This window comes from Quercus robur, chromosome 1 (genome assembly GCF_932294415.1).
Source record: "Quercus robur chromosome 1, dhQueRobu3.1, whole genome shotgun sequence".
Taxonomy (NCBI): domain Eukaryota; kingdom Viridiplantae; phylum Streptophyta; class Magnoliopsida; order Fagales; family Fagaceae; genus Quercus; species Quercus robur.
In genome coordinates, this window is record NC_065534.1 from 14,925,000 (window position 1) to 14,945,123 (window position 20,124).

At 38.9% G+C, this 20,124-nt stretch overlaps 1 protein-coding gene across 2 annotated transcripts; it reads right to left on the minus strand.

Annotated features, from left to right (window-relative positions):
* Positions 1 to 145: 145 nt before the first annotated feature.
* LOC126722628 (uncharacterized) lies at positions 146 to 2,922 on the minus strand. 2 transcript variants are annotated; one of them, XM_050425778.1, is made up of 4 exons: positions 2,854 to 2,922; positions 2,269 to 2,500; positions 1,640 to 1,966; positions 146 to 867 (listed from the first exon to the last, which is right to left on the minus strand). In XM_050425778.1, exons 2-4 carry the CDS (start codon positions 2,302 to 2,304, stop codon positions 463 to 465), a joined length of 768 nt encoding a protein of 255 aa, XP_050281735.1. In that variant the 5' UTR covers positions 2,305 to 2,500; positions 2,854 to 2,922; the 3' UTR covers positions 146 to 462. The 2 variants fall into 2 exon arrangements, with proteins under 2 accessions (XP_050281735.1, XP_050281729.1); XM_050425772.1 differs by lacking the exon at positions 2,854 to 2,922 and having other exon boundaries at positions 2,269 to 2,643.
* Between the last annotated feature and the right edge of the window lie 17,202 nt (positions 2,923 to 20,124).

Here is a 20,124-nt window from a genome sequence, read left to right on the forward strand (position 1 = left end):
TTGAATTTCATCTTGTCTAGTCGTTTTCATCTAATTCTCTGGAGGGTTGACTCAATAGTAATCATCCCTACTCACTAGTCACCACACAATAAAATTCTTACCATTTGGTATCAAAACTTCAATCTTTAATAGTCAAAGGTACAAGAACCTCAAAACTTACGTTCTTGCATTCCACGCAACAGTATTGGAATTCATCAACACCCAAGTTTTTCTTTTTTTTGATAATTTGATTGTTACAACGGAAAGTTGGGATTTGAACCCTGAATGCCATAGACACACAAAAAAGCACCAAACAATTAAGCTACAAAAATCTCACAACTTACCTCTTTGCATCCCATGCAACATCATTGAACTCATCTACACCAGACTTGATGAGGTCCAAAAGGTTTCATCAAACTGACACGAGTTACATTAAAGAGTATTTGTTCTTGAAGTTTTGGAGGAACATGGTAATATTTCACATTAAATTGAAGAGCTTGGGCTGCTGCTTGGACTTTGACTCTCCTGCTGCCTCTTGTTAAACGCTTTGAATTCATCTTGGAGCCAATCCAACCGCTGGTTCGGTTGGATTGCACAAAACATGGCACTTTTAGATATATCAACAAACAGTTCTTTACAGAACATAGCGAGGGCCTCATCTGACTTCAATTCAGGAATTTTGGCTAACCTTCTTTTTACTTTCTTCATCAGCTCAACCCTGTCTGAACCCGCAGTACTAGCCTCCGAGTACGAGTCCTCAAGAGAAACCCTTGACGCCTCTAATCCTAAGCCCTTCGGTACAACCGTTGAACAGCTTCCGAATATGATGTCTAAAATACTTACATTTGGCAGACCTACTTCACGTATAAAAGCCGCCTTAGGGAACTCCTGCATGAGCATGGATTACAAACTTCAATTAATGGATCCACAAATTAGAGATGAATACAATTTCGGACCAGATTTGCCACATAGCACAATTTAAGAAAAATTTTAGGAAAAACGCATCCTAATAAAGCTATTTAGTTATGTAATGTAGCACATCCATTGCTGCTGTGTCAAGCAACTCAAGTGGCACAGCAGCAGTGGAGCCCATATCGCTTCAAGCAACTCAAGTGGCACAGCAAAATTTGGTATTTAGACTGTTTTTAGAAATTTTTTTGTGAATAGTATGCGCATCAAACTATTTAGTTAGTTAGACTGATTTTGGAACTCGAGTTTGTCAAATTCGACTTTGGACTGGAAAGCAAATATTATAGTGGTGTTTTTTTAGTGCCTATAGCAGCATTTATAGAAAACACCACTATGGGATACATATAGTGGCGTTTTTGACAAATGCCACTATAGTTTGAATTTTGGGTCGGGATTTGAGTTTGTCCAACTAATTAAATAGTTTGACGCGCATACTGTTCACAAAAAAAAACTCGAATTCCAAAATAAGTCCAACTAATTAAATAGTTTGATACGTATACTATTCACAAAAAAAATTTCTAAAAACAGTCTAAATACCAAATTTTGCCCAAGTGGCACAGCGGCAGTGGAGCCCATATCGCTTGGAACTCGAGTTTCAAAAAATGTGCTACATAACTAAATACAAGATGCTTTTTTCCTAAATTCTTTCAAGCAATTTGATGGAACAACAAGAACAGAAATGGAAACTAACTTTTAACTTTCTTTCCCACCATGGGTTGTCTGCCATAGTAATTTTACCATTAACCCAATCTAGAGCGACCAACTCCTCATCCTTGATCAATTCTATCCAGATTTTCCAATTAGAAAGGAGTTCCCAATATTTATCAATAATATCCTGGACCGTAAGGCTCGATTGATATTTCTTATTTAATTCATTTGTAACATAAAATAACCCCTCCGGTATGTCCATCATTTCGTTTTTTTGGACTCTGTCCATGCACAACTGACAAAAATATTCTGTGACTTCGGGATTGCTCAAAAATGCTTTTCCGTCATCTTTTCCAGCATCCACATTTTGCTGAAGGTAACAAACCAAAACACAAGATTAGCATACAAACTATCTAGTGCTTAAACAACGCTAACACCTTTAGAAAAACCAAAAATTGTCACTGGGTGTATGAGAAAAAAAAAATTACAAGCTATTATCACCGACACGCTATTTTTGGCAAAGTACCGGTGTCCGACACGATACCGGTAAGACTCGCCGGACTCCGGTGTCCGAGCGGTCTTTTTTTTTGTCTCTTCGACACGGCGTGGACACGTTCTCGCAGGTTCAGTTGATTCAGAGTTTTTTTTTTTTTTTTTCTTTTTGGTACTTACAGGCTCAGCCATTGATGAAGCTTCAACCTCAGACATTGAGATCGCACGCCACTATTTGTTCTTACTCTTCTTTATAGTCTCGCTCGCCTTCTCTCTCCGCGTTTTTGCCGACTGCTGGTTCTGCATTTTCTCTTTCTCTGCGTTTTTCTCAGCTGTTGTTTCTGCAGTTTTCTTTTCTCCTTTGAACTCTAGAGTCTTCTGGTCTCTTTGAAGATGATTGACAACTTGCATTCTGTCAATCACTAAATACATGCTGTCAACCACTCGATTTTAAATTTCATTGGGTTTAATCAATTTTTTATTAGCTTGTCTGTGCACTCTTCTAGCTTTTATTTATTCTTTATTTTTAAAATTTGATTAAATACATGCTGTCAACTGTCAACCACTCTTTCCAAAATTTTATTGGGATTTATTTTTTATTTAATCAATTTTTTAATTCTTTATTCGGTCATTCCTTTTTGCTTATTTATTTTTGTCTAAAAATATTAAAAATTATATCTAAATATAAAATTTAATTAATTATTTAATTGTCTTAGCTCTGTGTATTTTTATTTTTGAAAAATTACTTTACTTCCGTGTCCGTACCTGTGTCGCATTCGTATCCGTGGCTGTGTATAACCAAAATCCTTGAGCGCTGTCAATGATGCTTGATGCTTCACAAATTTGCAGAGAAGACAGAGACAGTGAGATGTAAAGTGTAGAAGAAAACAAAAGTTGCAGATTAGGGGCACTTTGTGGTTAATATATTTGTGCTTTTTAACCAACCAGATGTACACAGCCATCTACAGTGCACTTATAAAAGCAAAGCAAAACAAATTTGAGAGTGAAAATGGGGAAATGGGACTAACCGGCTCGTGTGAGCTGTTGAGAGTATAGTTCCAGAAGAAGTCCCAAAGGTCAACAGAGCATGCCCAACGGCTAGTTCCCAATAGCTACTTCAAGAATTCATTAGAACGATGCCGTTCTGGTTGCACGAAGACTATTTAATGTATTTAATGAAACGCTGCATTTATACTTACTGAAATGCTGCGTTTTATATATCTGATATTATCCATGTGCTACACTGCGTTTTGTTTAGCTATTGTTAGTTAGTTAGGCAGTCTGTTAGGTAGTTTTTAACAGTTACTTAGTTCCTAATTTATCTCCGCACTTTACGGATCAATCCCGTTAATTTCGGGATCTCTGATGAGTCCGTGGTTGATCCTTGTGTATATATATATTGTACATCACAGTAATGAATAGTTAAGCTGTCATTCATCAGAATCTTTCTTCTTCTCTCTCTCGAACTTCCTCTCTTTTCTCATTGAGTTTGTAGCTTCTTTCTGAGTGATTTACTATGTGAACACCATTGTTGTAATCTGTAAAGCTTGGATTGAATCTTTTCATGGTATCAGAGCAGCCACGATCCCAAGGTCCAACAATGGAAGAAACTAATTCAACATCAACTTCCTCTACTATGCCGTCAACCTCCACCACCATGCCTTCAATCTCTTCATCCATCAATCTCACTAACCAACCTCTACTGTTGCTGTCAAACATGTCAAACATGATGACAGTCAAGCTCGATTCTTCCAATTACATTGTTTGGAAGCACCAAATTTCCATGGTATTGGAAACATATTCTATGCTTGAACTTCTTGATGAAGTTCCTCTTATTCCTGAGAAATTTCTCAATGATCTTTTTGGAGCTGTTACCTCTGTGATTAATCCAGATTATCTCATCTAGTAGTCAAAGGAAAAGGCATTATTGACCTTCATCAGCTCTACCCTAACTCCTTCAGTCTTGGCTATCACTGTTGGTTGTTCATCTGCTCAAGAAGTATGGAAGGTTCTTGAACATAGGTTTTCTTCAATTTCACGATCTTATGTGATGAATCTCAAGGGTGAACTGCATAATGTGAAAAAAGGATCTGATTCTGTGGATTCATATCTATAGAGGATTAAGGTGATCAGAGACAAATTAATGGCAGTAGGAGTTCTTTTGGATGATGAAGAACTACTCCATGTAGCAATCAAAGGCCTCTCAAAGGAGTTTAGTGCATTCAAGTCTGCAATCAGAACTAGAAGCACAAAACTCAGCTTTGATGAACTAGGCACTCTATTGAATGCAGAGGAAGAATCCTTAAATGAAGGTATAGAGTTCAAAGACTCCATTTTTGCAATGGCAGTTAACTCCACACCAAGATTCAATAACACTGGTGGGAATTTTCATACCTACAATCAGTCAAATAATACTAATAAATGTAGAGGAAGAGGCAACAATGCCAGAGGCCAAGGCAGAGGTCCAGGTCCATCTTCAAGTCAGTTTAATCATTTTTCACCACAGTCTCATGGTTCTAATGCTAGAGCTGAGAGGCCAATTTGCCAAATATGTGGTAAAGCAGGTCACACAACCATTGACTGCTACCACAGGATGGACTATGCCTATCAAGGCAAGCATCCACCCACAAAGTTAGCAGTTATGGTCACTTCATCCAACCATATGTTGACTCAGGAGCAACCTTGGCTAGCAGACAGTGCAGCCATTGATCATGTCACATCTAGCCTCGACCACCTTAGCTTTCCTAAACCTTACACTGGCCAAGAACAACTCACAGTTGGGAATGGACAGAATTTGCCTATCACTCATATAGGTAATTCACTAATTCCTTCTTCTCCTTCTGCTATTCAGCTTAGAAATGTGTTAAGGGTTCCTTCTATTGCTTCTAATATTGCATCTGTCCACAAGATTTGCTATGATAATAACTGTAGTTGTTACTTGATGCAAATACTTTGTTAATTCAGGCCTTGGCCACAGGGACAATTCTTTACAGGGACAATTCTTTACAAGGACAAGAGTGAATGTGGTGTTTACCCCATCTATCCTAATAAAGCTCCTAAGCTTCTTCTTCCCCAAAAGTTGTGTAATTCAATCAAGTTGTCTCTTTCTCACTGGCACTTGTGGCACAGTAGGCTTGGTCACCCTAATTCTCAAATTCTTAGACGTGTTTTACATAATAATGGAATGCCTTCTCCTAATAGTGTTAATCTTGCAAATTCTTGTATTCATTGTCTTCATGGCAAGATGCACAGACTTCCATTTCCTAGTTCTAGATTTGTAGCTACTTCTCCTTTTGAATTTGTACATACAGATTTATGGGATCCTGCACCTCTTAATTCAATAAATGGCTACAAATATTATGTCATCTTTGTTGATCATTTCACTCGTTTTACATGGATGTACTTGCTCACAAATAAATCAGAGGTTTACTCTAAATTTGTCATGTTTCATGCTATGATTAAAACAAAATTTTCTTCCACAATTAAGATTCTGAGATCAGATGGGGGTGGTGAGTTTACTTCTAAGTCTTTTGAGTCTTTTCTATCTTCCAATGGGATTCAACATCAGATTTCTTGTCCCTACACTCCACAACAAAATGGTTTAGTTGAAAGGAAACATAGACACCTAATTGAAACCACAATCACCTTACTTTCACAAACCTCTCTACCTTCCACATATTGGTCCTTTGCTGTTTAGTCAGCACTGACACTCATCAATCTCCTTCCAACAGCCACCTTAGACTTCATGTCACCTTGGTTTAAACTCTATGGTCATTATCCAGATATCTTTTCTCTTAAAGTTTTTGGCTATGCTTGTTACCCTTACCTCAAACCATACAATCAACACAAACTTAATCACAGAACAGCCGAATGCATCTTCTTAGGCTATTCCAATGTTTCTAAGGGATACTTGTGCCTTGATTTACTCACTAACAAGTTGTATACCTGCAGGCATGTGTTGTTTAATGAACACAGATTCCCTTTTTCTCTTACATCTCCTTCTATCACACCTTCTCACCTACCAACTCCAGACATATGGCTGTCCAATCTCTTGTACCTTCACTTTTCTAATCAGCCTTCTATCCTAGGTCCCTACACACTAATTCTTCCTCTTTTCCCATACATGTCTCTACTCCTATCCCATCTGTCTCTAGTCCTAGTCTAGCTCCTATTCCTAGTTCCTCATCTTAGTCTCACTCTCCATCTCCATCCCAATCTCAGCCTATACACTTCCCTACCACTTTACAACCTACTGCCTCAGCTTCTTCTCCTTCCTTGCCACTTGCTCCTCCACAAAATACTTCAGTTTCTACCCTTATCTCTACTCCAGCACCTATCAATTCCCATTCTATGATCACCAGATCTAAGAATGGTATCACTAAGCCTAAACTTTGTTTTAAGGCTATGCTTGATTACACTCATACTGAACCTCCATCCTACAAGGTTACTTCTAAGTTTCCTCAATGGGTTCAACCTATGGATGCAGAATTTTCTGCCTTCTAAAGATAGAAAACTTGGTCTCTTGTTCCTGCTCCTATTGGCATCAATTTGGTGGGGTGTAAGTGGGTGTATAAGCTGAAATTACATAGTGATGGAACCATTGCTCGCTATAAAGCTAGATTGGTTGCAAAGGGATTTCATCAGCAGGCAGGTGTGGACTACACTGAGACATTCAGTCCAGTTGTGAAACCAGCTACAATCCGGCTTGTTCTTTCAATAGCAGTGAGTCTTCATTGGCCTCTCAGGCAATTGGATGTCTCCAATGCCTTTCTCCATGGTTTTCTAAAGGAGGAAGTCTACATGGCGCAGCCCCCAGGCTATGTGGATCATGACTTTCCTTATCATGTCTGCCGGTTGCATAAATCTTTGTATGGCTTGAAATAGGCTCCTAGAACTTGGTTTGATAGATTTGCCTCTCAGTTGTTACATCTTGGCTTTGAAGCTTCCATGGAAAATTCCTCTTTATTTGTGTATCACTCTCATCAGCTCATCATTTATCTCCTTGTGTATGTTGATGATATTATTATCACTAGCAACTAATCTTCCCAAGTCTCTCATCTAGTCACTGCTCTTAGTCAAACTTTTGAGCTTAAGGATTTGGGTGCTCTTTCTTATTTTTTAGGCATTCAAATTATGCCTTCACGATTTGGGCTTATCTTATGTCAGTCAAAATATGCCTCAAATGTGCTTCACAGGTTCCACATGGAGAATTCCAAGCCCACAAAGACTCCTTGCTGTCCTAATGTGCGTCTTACTCCTTTTGATGGTTCTGTTTTACCTGATCCCTCTGAATATAGGAGCATGGTGGGTGCTCTCCAATACTTGACTTTCACACGCCCTGATTTAGCTTTCAATGGGCATCAACTCTGCCAGTTCATGAATCATCCCACTACTTCTCATTTGGAGGCAGCCAAGCGTGTTCTCCGTTATGTGAAGGGCACTTTGCATTTTGGCATACATCTTGCTCCAAGTCCTCTCACCTTCTTAGCCTTCTCTGATGCGGATTGGGCTAGCAACCCCACTGACAGAAAGTCTACTACTAGCATGTTGATCTTCCTTGGCTCAAGCCCAATTTCTTGATCTTCCAAGAAACAATCCACTGTTTCCCGTTCTTCCACAGAGGCAGAGTATCGTGCCTTGGCTTCCATAGCAGCTGAGTTAGCTTGGCTTCGCACACTCTTCAAAGAACTTAAGTTGTTTCTTCCTCACATCCCCATACTTTGGTGTGATAAAAACTCTGCTATTGCTCTGGCCTCTAATCCTGTGTTTCATTCCAAAATCAAACACATTGAGTTGACTACCATTATGTGAGGGGCTGTGTTCTTCGGAGTACTTTGGGGATCAAGTTCATCTCTGGCCGTGAAAATTTTGCTGATATTTTTACCAAACCCTTGCCCGGTCCCCATTTTCTGGTTCTGCGTCGCAAACTCTTGGCTCACACTGCCTCGAGTTTGAGGGGGGATGTTGAGAGTAGTTCCAGAAGAAGTCCCAAAGGCCAACAGAGCATGCCCAACGGCTACTTCAAGAATTCATTAGAACGATGCCGTTTTGGTTAAACGAAGACTATTGAATGTATTTAATGAAACGCTACATTTATACTTACTGAAACGCTGTGTTTTATATATCTGATATTATCCATGTGCTACGCTGCATTTTGTTTAGCTATTGTTAGTCGGTTAGGCAATCTGTTAGGTAGTTTTTAACAGTTACTTAGTTCCTAATTTCTCTCCTCACTTTACGGATCAATCCCATTAATTCCAGGATCTCTAATGAGTCCGTGGTTGATCCTTGTGTATATATATATTGTACATCACAGTAATGAATAGTTAAGCTGTCATTCATCAGAATCTTTCTTCTTCTCTCTCCTTCTCTCTCTCAAACTTCTTCTCTTTTCTCTTTGAGTTTGTAGCTTCTTTCTGAGTGATTTATTGTGTGAACACCATTGTTGTAATCTGTAAAGCTTGGATTGAATCTTTTCAATCTTTCACTACTCTCTTCTTCATAACTACTTTTACTTTCCATGGTGTCTAGTCTACGGCTTCAACTGCTAGATTTTAATCTTCTTGGCTCTCAACGATCTCTCTCAATCGATACTTCTCTACCATTAGCGACAAAACAAAAGAACATTTTCAGGTGAAAACAAAAGAATAACAAATATATATATATATATATATATATATATATATATATATACACAAAAGATCAAAAAATGAAAGAAAAAGTACCTGATGGTGTTTCTTACTTCCTCTGCCCCTCTCTCTCTCTCTCACTCACACACAAGCAGCAACTTTTATAGCTTGAAATGTCTTGAGAATAAAGATGGAATAGCCCTGAGCTTGTCTCTATAGTTTTTATGCCAACCATCTTTCAGATTAGACTTGACATTAAGAAAATTGACATTGGTCCGTTTTATCGCTTATTTTGCTGAAAATTGAAAATAATAATAAAAAAAATAATTAAAAAGTTAACGTTCACATGCGGGTTACTGTTCATAAGCCTAAATGCATTGTTCATGTCCCATGAATAGTGTAAGAGGCGCTATAAAAAAAAAAAAAAAAAGTAAAGTAAAGTAAACGCAAGAGAAATCATTTCTATCCAAACGTATACTAAGTGTGTGTTAAGATACCGTTTATTTTGCTAAAAACTGAAAACTTATTACTAAAAAACAATAAAAAAAATAATTTATGAGTTACTGTTCACTGCTAAAAACACTGTTCAGCACTGTAGTTTTGCCATAATGCACTGTTCGTGTCCCATGAACAATGCATTAAGGCAAAACGCAGAAATGTGAATGCCAAAACGTGATCCAAACGGAGCTTTTAAGCTTTGTTTGGATTTGGCGTCTGCATTTTCTATTCCTGCATTTTTGGTTTTTTTTTTTTCTCTTATTTTTTTTTTAAGTCCAACGCCTAATGCACTGTTCTTGGGACATGAACAATGCATCAAGGCAAATGCACAGTATTCTCTTTAATGAACAGTAACTAAAAAATATTATTTTATTGTTTTCAGTTTTTAGCAAAATAAACGGTATCCAAATGCACACTAAGCACGTCTAGGAAGAAAGAAAATTGACTGAAGCAAAAGCAAGGCCATTTGGGCGTAAGAAGGAGAACTGAAGGAAAAGAGAGACACACATTCAAGTGAGCTTGAAAGCTTCCATTGAGTGAATCTAAAACTGTAGGATTGAGATTAGCAATTGCACCATGCAATTAACCTCGCTCCTTCACAAAAGTTTTTCCAGCTTTAGCTTTTAATTTTAACTCTTAACTTTTTTTTTTATTTAACCATGGAGATTGAAAATTACTTTTTTTTTTTTTTAATCTTAGCCTTTCGTTGCAATTACATCATGTACAATATCCTAAGCATATCACCTAATCTCAATCCAAAACTGTGAGAGAAATACAACAAGACCGGGTATATTTTTCCGAAATAAAGAGAGATGCAAAGTGAGAGTGTGAGAGAATTAAAAAAAATATAAGCATTTGCTCAAACTACACACAAGTCAAATAAATTAGTAGATTTTTCATGTTGGTTTTTTTAGGTGCATGCTACAAGGGAAGGAGGCTTAGGGGGGTTGGGGGCCGCCGGGGGGGGGGGGGGGTGGAATGGGCCCCCTTAAATTTTGAAAAAAAAATCAATAGTATATATATATATAGCTACCTAATTTTTAGCAATTTGACTCAATAAAATTAAACTTGCCCCTTTAAGCCAAAGAAAAGACTCATAAAAAATTACTGATCTAAAATTAAAAAAAAAAAACAAATTAGATAGCCCAAAAATATTAACTCAACAACAAAATCAATAATAAAAAGTTAAAGAAAACTTAGCCCAATCAACAAATTTCACCAAAAGATTAGCCCAGCCCTTAAAAATATTTGAAACAAAATCAATGTGAATCTTACATACCAAATTATACCAAATTGTAAGGACTCAATTTGTAATGACTCCAAATTGGTTTATGGGGTTCGAACGTTAAAGGCCCAAACAATAAATTTGTAGAGAGTGGGCTAAAAGGCTAGGTCTTGGTTGTTGGACAATAGTTTGTCATGGTGTTCATGATGGTCGCACGGAGGTGAACTGAGTTTGTCCAAGAAGACTTTCTCTTTGGCACGGTCTGAGCGGCTCCGGTCATTGGACCTCGTCCGATGAGCTTAATGTTCTTATTTTTTCCCTTTTTCTTCGGTTCGCCTCCTCCCCTTTTTTGACGCATGAATTCTGACATTATATAGCCCCTCTCAGTTGATCCCGACTTTCCATGTGTTGATCAGGCAGGTAACTACTCGAGTACTTGTCCCATCAGCCGCCTTCCCCCACTTTCTGTTAATTGCAATAACCGAAACTACACTGTTCAGGGGTCTCTTCCCATCAATGTGACCAGAACGTTTGTTGGCGCATTCAATGCGAAGGTGATATCTTTTCCTTGAACCGCTCCCACTTTGTACCCCCGTGCGAGTCCTATTCTACTCGCCTTTTCTTCTGGGAGCGCTTTGGGGGCTGCCTTTAATGGCATGTCGTTCTTCCCTTCTAGGCCTTGGAACGCCGAGGATAGGGTCGTCCTCGGCTGCATCTCTAGGCCATTTGAACTTTCGCTGCATGTCCTCAACAATGACTCTCCTCGACGCGGGCCTTAGGCCCTAATAGAAAGTGGGCCGGGATCACAAATTCTCTAGCCCCACACAAATCATTCCATCAAATTCCAAAAAAAAAAAAACTAAACGAAACTAAACGTGAGAGACAGAGAGAGTGATAGATACAGCAACTGTGAGCTTGAGTGTTGAGACTTGAGCTCTTGACAATGAGTGTCGAACCTAATAAGCTTCTGAGATCGAGCAGTGTATGGATGCAACAATGGTGAACTTCTTAGATCTAACAGTTAAGGAAGTAACGAACACAACAAAAGATGGTTTAATTGTAATTTAATTTGATTTCTAGACTTCAAGTAGGTTCAAATAAGAAAGAAGAAAAAATTTTAATTGTGATTTGATTTATAAAATTTTTTCTTTACTTAACACTAATTTTTGCTTGTTAACTTTTTTTTAAGTATTTGTTTACTTTAAACTTTATTTACATTTTTTGTTTAGGTTCGTGGGCCATATTTATTTGGTTTTTTTGGTTAGGGATTAATTTCTAGTAAAGTATATTTGTAAGACATGAAAATAACGAGTCTTTTGACTAAATATTGTAAAAAATCAAAATTTATTTATGATATGAGTACTGTTTAAACTTATTTAGGGAAATTAGGAGAGAAGCGAATTTTAGTAACACCACTACCAAAATTCTGAGAAAAAGTAAGAGAGGGCAAAGAGAAATGATGTGACGGAAGAGGGAGAGAGAAAAAAGGAATTTTGACAATGGTATTGCCAAAATATGTGCCCAAAAAAACCAGGTTGACCTACTTAAAATTGGGGACTGACCTGACCGAAATTATTATAAAAAAAAAAAAAAAAAAAAAAAAAAAAAAACTGAACTGTGGCAATTGTGGCAAAAGTAATGCTACATCCACAAACTATTTTATAATTTTTTACAAATTATTGTTATGGCCAACTTTTTTTTTTTAATGCAAGATAGAATTTATACTATAGCCTAATCTAAGTGTATATGTGTGTGAAACTCCCTCCTAGAGACTTGAACCACGGCCCTTGTCCCCTACACCCTATATGCACTTGTTAAAGTGGATAAAAATCAAGGATGACGGATCCGTTTAAATAAATCTGACGGTACTGAATTAGTGAGTCGTCGGGAATAAGGCAACCTATGGAGCAATGGACGGAGGGACCACATGACGGATGGACCCCTCTCCATAATAGACGGATGGTCCCTGTATATGGACGAATTTTGGGTTCTTGGGGCCAAGGCTGACGGATACCAAGGCCATATGGCACTCACATGACTTGGGTAAACTCCACATGGAAATGTCTTGCACCCCACGATTAACCCTAATTGAGGGAATTCTAACATGGGAAGAATCCTGTAATATACGCTCGTTTATAAGGATCTTCTCCACAAGGAAACATCTTCTTTGCCAATAAACAAAAGTCGGTTCTACACTACTATAAAGACCTAAAGCCTTTAGAAATCAAGGTACGCATAATTCACCCCAACTTTGGCACTCTACAGTTGTGAGAAACTCTCTAACTTAAACTTTAGAGGGTCTTTGGCCGGTACTACACTGGTACTCTCCTAAGGTCTTCTTGTTTTGTGTTGTGTAGATGTTGTTTTTACAACGTGAGGACTGTGTGACTAATTGACGATTTTCGGCATCATCACTTGTTGTTATGCCCAACTTCATACTAGTTCTCATCAGGGCCTAACAATAACATCACTTTTTTATTTATCAATAATTACTCATCACATCAACAGTTTGTGAAAGTTTTGTAAAAAAAAAATCGTATCTCTATCATTTTGCCTAAAGTGGATGATTACCAAAAAAAAAAAACTCAATTGCCACAGTTGATTTTTTTTTTTTTTTTTTACAAAAATTTTCACAAATTGCTGATGTGGTGAGTGATTATTGATAAATAAATAAAATGATGTTATTGGTGGGGTCCTAATGAGAACAAGTAAGAAATTGGCCACAACAATAATTTGTAAAAATATTATAAAATAGTTTATGGTTGTAGCATTACTCTTGCCACAATCAGCAATTCAATTGCCACAATTTTATTTTTTATTTTTAATTTCGATCAGGTCAGTCCCAATTTCAGGTAAGTCAGCTGGGTTTTTTTAGGCACATATTTTGGCAATACCATTGCCGAAATTTCTTTTTTCTCTTTCTCACTTCCATCACATCATTTCTCAATACCATTGCCGAAATTTATTTTTTCTCTTTCCCACTTCCATCACATCATTTCTCTCTCCTCTCTCTTACTTTTTCTTAGAATTTCGACAATGGTGTTGCCGAAATTCGCTTCTCTCCTCAATTTCCCAAATAAGTTTAAAAAAATCCCATATCACAAATAAACTTGGTTTTCTACAATATTTAGCCAAAAGGCTCTGAAAATAACTAAGCATCTTAAAAATAAATAAATAAATAAATAAATAATGGTTTTACTTCAATGAAATTGGTAATACTTCATTGTAGCGTTATAATGAAAGTGAATGAGCTTACATTAAGCTTGCCCCCCTAAGGTTCGATTCTTGGCTCTGTCCCTACTACAACCTTAAAGAGTTGAAGTGTTAAAATAAATAAATAAATAAATAAAAACTTAATTTGCTACTAGTTTTGTGGTGGCGAGATTATATTTAGGGTTTGTTCGGAATCCGCTTATTTTGCTAAAATTAAAATTTTTTTACTGAATGTACTGTAGATAAAAGTAAAAGTTAGCTGAAATAGTACAATGGAACTGATGAATAGTACAAAAAAGTACAGTGGGACCCATGAATAAAACAAAAATAAGTTAAATAGCAAAAATAATATTGCCAAACAGACACTTACTCCTATTGTATAAACAATTTATTGTAGAATCAGTTTAGCGTGAATTTGAAAGTTGTAAACTTGTAATCTATTTTAGGAGCCGCCTTGTAATTTTTTAATTTTTCTTTTTATTCGAAAAGATTTTTCATGTAAGATTTAGAGCTCTTATAATATTGCTCGATTGATTAACATTTATTTTAATTCACAAACAGAGGAGTTGTGTTAGGATCACAAAAAATGGTACAATTTTGTGCTGTAACTCGCCACTTGACAAGTCGTGATTGGTGAAGGTGTGTCCTCACATGGCCCATAGACACTCTTTCACTAGTCACAACTCGCCACATGGTGAGTTGTGGCACAAGGTTATAACATTTTCGATGTTCCCAGCATTTTCCCAAACTAAGAGAAATGAGAAAGAAAGAAATAACAAAGGTTTAGGAGGTGTTTGGTACACTATTTCAAACAATAATTTTTAATTTTTAAATAATATTACATATATTTTCACATACTTTTTTACCTACATATATTTTTACATATAGTTTCAAATAACAAAATACATATTTTTAAGTGCATTTACCAACGCCCTTTATTAATTTGTCTTTGCTTTTTCTCCCTTTTTTTACTCTCAAATTCCAATAAAGACACTTTCTTTTCTTTCCTCCCCACAGCGTAGTCTAGTCTTGTCACTATAATGTACAATTTCTGAAACTACCTCCATAAATAAAGGTTAATGCTTATTGATAGCGATCAAGGAATCAGTTAGTTGAACAGCACGGATCACGATGATGTTGAGGGCCTGAAAGATAAGAAATAGAAGATCAGAGGAGACCGGGGTTGGCCGGTCGAAATTCCTCCGATGATGAAGTTAGCAATTCTCCTCTTAAAGAAAAATATTGTCTGTAAAGAATCCGTAAAGAAGAAATACTCTACCCTTTTCTTGTCGGAGATTCATCTCCTTTTATAGGTTTAGGGAGCGGTTATCCGTTGGATAACCTCCCCCTATTTCACGGAGTCCGGAGTGTACAATTTGATAACCGCTATAGCGATTATCTTTGTGTCAAAACTGCCTTGCCCTCGTCCTAACTGCTGCCTGGACGAGAGATAGTATACTAGTTAGTACACGTCGTCCAAAGGTTTCTCTGGACGACAGTAATGTAGTCTGCTTTGTAAACTTAGGACGACGTACCTTTTGTATGGACGACATCCATGGACGAGTAAGGAGTTGGTTATTTTTTAGACACCATCAATTGCCCCGTCGTCCATAGGTGTCGTCTTAAGGATAATTTGGGGGATTTTCAAAATGTGTACTGTATGCCACCTGTCAAAATCTAACTTATGAACTGATGCGTTTGGTTCCATTTTCGAGATCTATGCCACGTGGCGCACTTTGGTTGGCTACGTCGTTTCACATCCCAAAGTTTTCAGCTTATAAATAGTTGAATTCCTCCAGTGCCCTTCACATTTCTGAGATTTCCCTCCCTAAGCATCCTCGTCTTAGCGCCTCGTCTAGAAGTATCATCTCGTCCTTAGTTTCCTCGTCTAGATTTTAGGTATTTCTTTACTCCTCGTTCTCAGATTTTAAGTTTTCTACAATGTCTGAGACCGTTCATTCCTCGTCTAGCAATAGTTTGGGCAAAGCCATAGACGAGTATCATGACCCAAGTAGTTTTAGTGGCTCTAGTGATAGTAGTAATAGTACTAATAGTGGAGGAAACACCACGGACGAGTATGTGTTTGGCGTCCCTAGGGTACCTTTAGAAGTTCTCCAAGGACTCAAGACGAGGAGTGAGTCTGGATCTCAGGCAGGTACAAGTGCCCCCTCGTCCACAGTTCAGGATGAGGTTGAGGTAGTTTATAGCTATGCCATAGGAGTAGAATCCAAGACGGATGATAGGAGATTAGTTTTGCTTAAGAAATGGTACCAAATCCCAGACGACCTTAATCCTAGGTTAGCAGTTCGTGGGGAGTGGTGTTGTCAACCACGTTTTGGGGTAGGTATTTACGAAGCCTATCTTTTAGGTGGACTTAGGTTACCTTTAAATGCTTTTGCCAGAGAGTTACTCACTAGGTTAGGTATAGGTGTTTGTCAGCTTAACCCCAATGCGTGGAGGTTAGTAGTCTCCATGCAAGTTCTGTGGAGGGAGGTCTTTGAGGGGAACCGTCCTTTGACTGTGGACGAGTTCCTCTACTGTTACAAGCCTTCTGAGATCAATCAGTCCCTTGGCTTTTATCAATTCACAGCCAGAGGGAAGGATTATAGATTGATCAAGTCCATAGTTTCCTCGGATAGGAACTGGAAGGCGGAGTTCTTCTTCGTCTTAGGTTTCTGGGCTGGACGCCCACTTGAGGTTTCTCAAGACCCATTTCCTCCCTACACAGGAGAGTTAGGGAACCTTCGTCCTGAAGGTATGCTTGTGTTTGTCATTTTACTGTGTTGTAATTATCTTTGTAGACGGCTAAATAATAAATTTTTTTTTTTTTTTTTTTAGGTGCTGGACGACCTCACCTAGACAGGTTTCATATTGAAAGAATTCAAAAGGTTTGTCTATACACTGATAGGGCTTTCCATTCTTTGGTAACCCTCCAACATCTTGCCACCTGGAGTTTGGGTCCCAACCCGTCCAGTGAAGCTCTTGCACACGAGCTCACCATTCATAGACGTAAGTCAATATAATTGTTTCCCTTTCTCCCCTTCTCTTTTATTTATTTATTATTTTTAACACCCCTTCTTCAGGAATAGCTATAATGAAGGAAAATAAGGGTAAAGAAGTTGTGAACGAGGCTGCTGTCACTGGGCAGGACGCACTTCAGTCTCACCCGTCCGTAGGTGAGAAAAGAAAAAACTTGTCACTGGGAGTTGACCTGGGCAATCTTCCCAGCAGGCGTAGGGAGAAAAAGGTCAAACATAAGTCGTCCAAGCCCAAAGACGTTCAACCTGCACCTATTCCTGTTCATGAGCCTGAAGACTTCCAGATCCTTGATTCTGAGCCCAAAGATTCACCCATTCAAGTCCCGTCCACAGTCAAGGCGCCGTCCACGTCTCAGCCTTCTCCCCAAGCACCTCAATACCTCATTGGGAACGAGAATCTAGCTTGGGAAAGATTTAGGATGGCTGTGACTGATGCGGACGTGTCTGCCTGTTACAACATGTCTTTGAAAGACTTCGAGCATTCAGGGGTTCATGATCTTTTCAAGGTATGTATTTTTACTTGTGTTTTATTTTGTCTTGTCCTCTTTGATAAGCTTCCTAACTAAACCATTATTCAGGCCATGTCCAAGTTCATTGCTGCGTCCAGGCAAGCAACTGATCTGGACAAGACGAGGGTCTTGTTAGAGAAGAGAATCAAGGAAGTGAGGGACGAGAGCAAACGCTGGGCTGAGGCAGCTGCTAAAGCCAATGAAGGGGCAAAAGAGCTGCAAAATCAAATTGAAGAGATGAAGACTGATGTTGTGGAGAAGGAAACTCGTCTTGATCACTTGCAAAAGAAGAATGACGAGCTGAGTGATCTTCTCAAGAAGGCCAAGGAAGATGCGGTTGTAGAGTTCAAGGCGTCCAAGCAGTTCACTGATCTGCTAGATACTAACTATGTGGCTGGGTTTGAGGACTTCTAGATGGACGCCGGCGAGAACTTCCCCAACATTGACTTCAGCTCTATTAAGCTCAATCTTAGTGGTGCTCTTACCAGCTCCCTCCTCCAGACGAGCTCAGAAGACGTTAATGTGGAGGATGATGCTACAACCCAGCCACTTCAGGACGAGCAGAACAAAGACGCCCCATCAGCCTGATGCCCTTTTTTTCTTTTTCTTTTTTTTTTGTAATTTTAAGACTTGATGTAACTTTCTATTTATCTCGTCCTTAGTTTCAGGACGAGTTATCATGTAACTTGAGGGTGTTTGGACGTTGGTCGTCCACCCTTTAAGCACTTGTGTTTTCTTTTTTTGTTATATCAAGGACGAAAGTTATGCTTTTGCTTTAAAATTTCTTCTCGTCCATGAGGGTGATATCTTATGAAGTGCTTGGAACTTTATACTCGTCTTGGAGAAATCCCAAATATCAGCATCACCCGTCTTGGGACTTCGCCTCTTTTTTTATTATTTCTCTAATGAAAGACTTTGCATTCATCCATAAGCTTAATTGCTCTGGAACGTTCTTGATTAATAAACCAGAACATCGTCTTTGCATGTATTCGTCCATGTGTGGACGTGTAAATCTCACGTTATTTCAGTTGAGCTTTGTGGACGTATTATTGTTCGTCCTTGTTGTGGACGTACTATTTTCCATCCCGTCTATTTCAGGGACGGATGTTCTGTGGACGTGCCATTTCAAAGGAAAATTTTCTTGTCTACACTTGGGCGTGCATACATTTCCCTTGTTTGTCGAAGTTATATCCCCGCGTCTAGAGATTTTCCTCATCTTGGGCTTTTCAGCCTTGTGGTGAGTTAGTTGGAACGAAAATAGCTTGGAGACTAGGAATTTACACAATACTTTGTACATAACATAAATATTGTTTTCAGGTAAGGCATATACATATATTTATGCCTTTTTTATTAAGTACAAGCTCCATAAGTTCATCCATAAACACCACAACATAAATAGTAAAGCCTTAACTTCGTCCACAACACACAACATAAATATAAATAGTAAAATAGTAGTTCCTAACACAAGCAACATTAAATATAAGTAGAATAAGTCTTCAGACAAGGTCTAGCCTCGTCTGTGGCCATACTTCCGTCTAGGCTGACTTTTACTGATAGTACCTCCTCAAGTGCTCCACGTTCCAAGGGTGCTCCAGTTTCCTCCCGTCCAGGGCCTCCAAGTAGTAGGATCCTTGCCTTTTACAGTTGATGCCTAACCATAAGGTTCTTGTACTTTGTTGTCCTGTATTCTGCGTCTGCCCTTACCTCGTCTACCAGATCAAGGTTCAAACGGAGTTGCTCCTCATTGTCCTTATCTTGATACATCATCACCCTGTGATTGGCCATATGTACTTCTGCAGGTATGACTGCTTCGCTTCCATAAGTTAGCTTGAAAGGAGTTTCCCCCGTAGGGGTTCTCACCGTCGTCCTGTAGGCCCATAGAACACCAGGTAACTCCTCTGGCCATACCCCCTTTGCCCCCTCAAGCCGGGTTTTGATGATTTTCAACAAGGATCGGTTTGCCACTTCAGCTTGGCCATTTGCTTGAGGATGAGCGGGTGAGGAATAGTGATTCTGTATTCCAAAGTGTGCACAGAAGTCCCTAAAGAGTGCGTTGTCAAACTGTCGTCTGTTATCAGATACCAATACCTTGGGCACTCCGAATCTGCATACAGTGTTCTTCCACACGAAATGCTTAACATTTTGTTGCGTGATCGTAGAACACCAGATAACTCCTCTGTAGGCCTATAGAACACCAGGTAACTCCTCTGGCCATACCCCCTTTGCCCCCTCAAGCCGGGTCTTGATGATTTTCAACAAGGATCGGTTTGCCACTTCAGCTTGGCCATTTGCTTGAGGATGAGCGGGTGAGGAATAGTGATTCTGTATTCCAAAGTGTGCGCAGAAGTCCTTAAAGAGTGTGTTGTCAAACTATCGTCCGTTATCAGATACCAATACCTTGGGCACTTCGAATCTGCATACAATGTTCTTCCACACGAAATGCTTAACATTTTGTTGCGTGATCGTTGCCAGCGATTTAGCTTCCACCCATTTTGTGAAGTAATCGATGCCCACAACTAGAAATTTCATCTGCCTTATGCCCTGAGGAAAGGGACCTAAAATGTCTAGTCCCCATTGTGCAAAGGGCCACGGTGCCATCATCGGGGTGAGGTACTCTGATGTTTGTCTGGGGACGTTGCTAAATTGTTGACATTGGTCGCAAACCTTGACGTACACTTTAGCATCACCTTGCATATTTGGCCAGTAATACCCTGCACGGACGACCTTGGAAACAAGGGACCTGGCTCCGGAGTGATTGCCACATGCTCCTTCATGAACTTCCCTCAGTACGTAGTTTGTTTTGTCCGGAGCCAAGAACCTAAGATGAGGTTGAGAAAAGCCCCTCTTGTATACACTTCGTTCAGAAGTAGATATCTAGCCGATCTCACCCTCAGCTTCCTTGCTTCATCTTTCTCTTCTGGTAG

What these genes read in the sequence shown, in the direction of transcription:
- LOC126722628 (XM_050425778.1), bottom strand. Translation starts at nt 2,304, where the DNA reads ATGTCTGAGGTTGAAGCTTCATCAATGGCTGAGCCT. An exon ending in CTTCATCAATGGCTGAGCCT is followed by an intron (nt 1,967 to 2,268) that starts GTAAGTACCAAA and finishes TGTTACCTTCAG; the next exon opens with CAAAATGTGGATGCTGGAAA. An exon ending in GGTGGGAAAGAAAGTTAAAA is followed by an intron (nt 868 to 1,639) that starts GTTAGTTTCCAT and finishes ATGCTCATGCAG; the next exon opens with GAGTTCCCTAAGGCGGCTTT.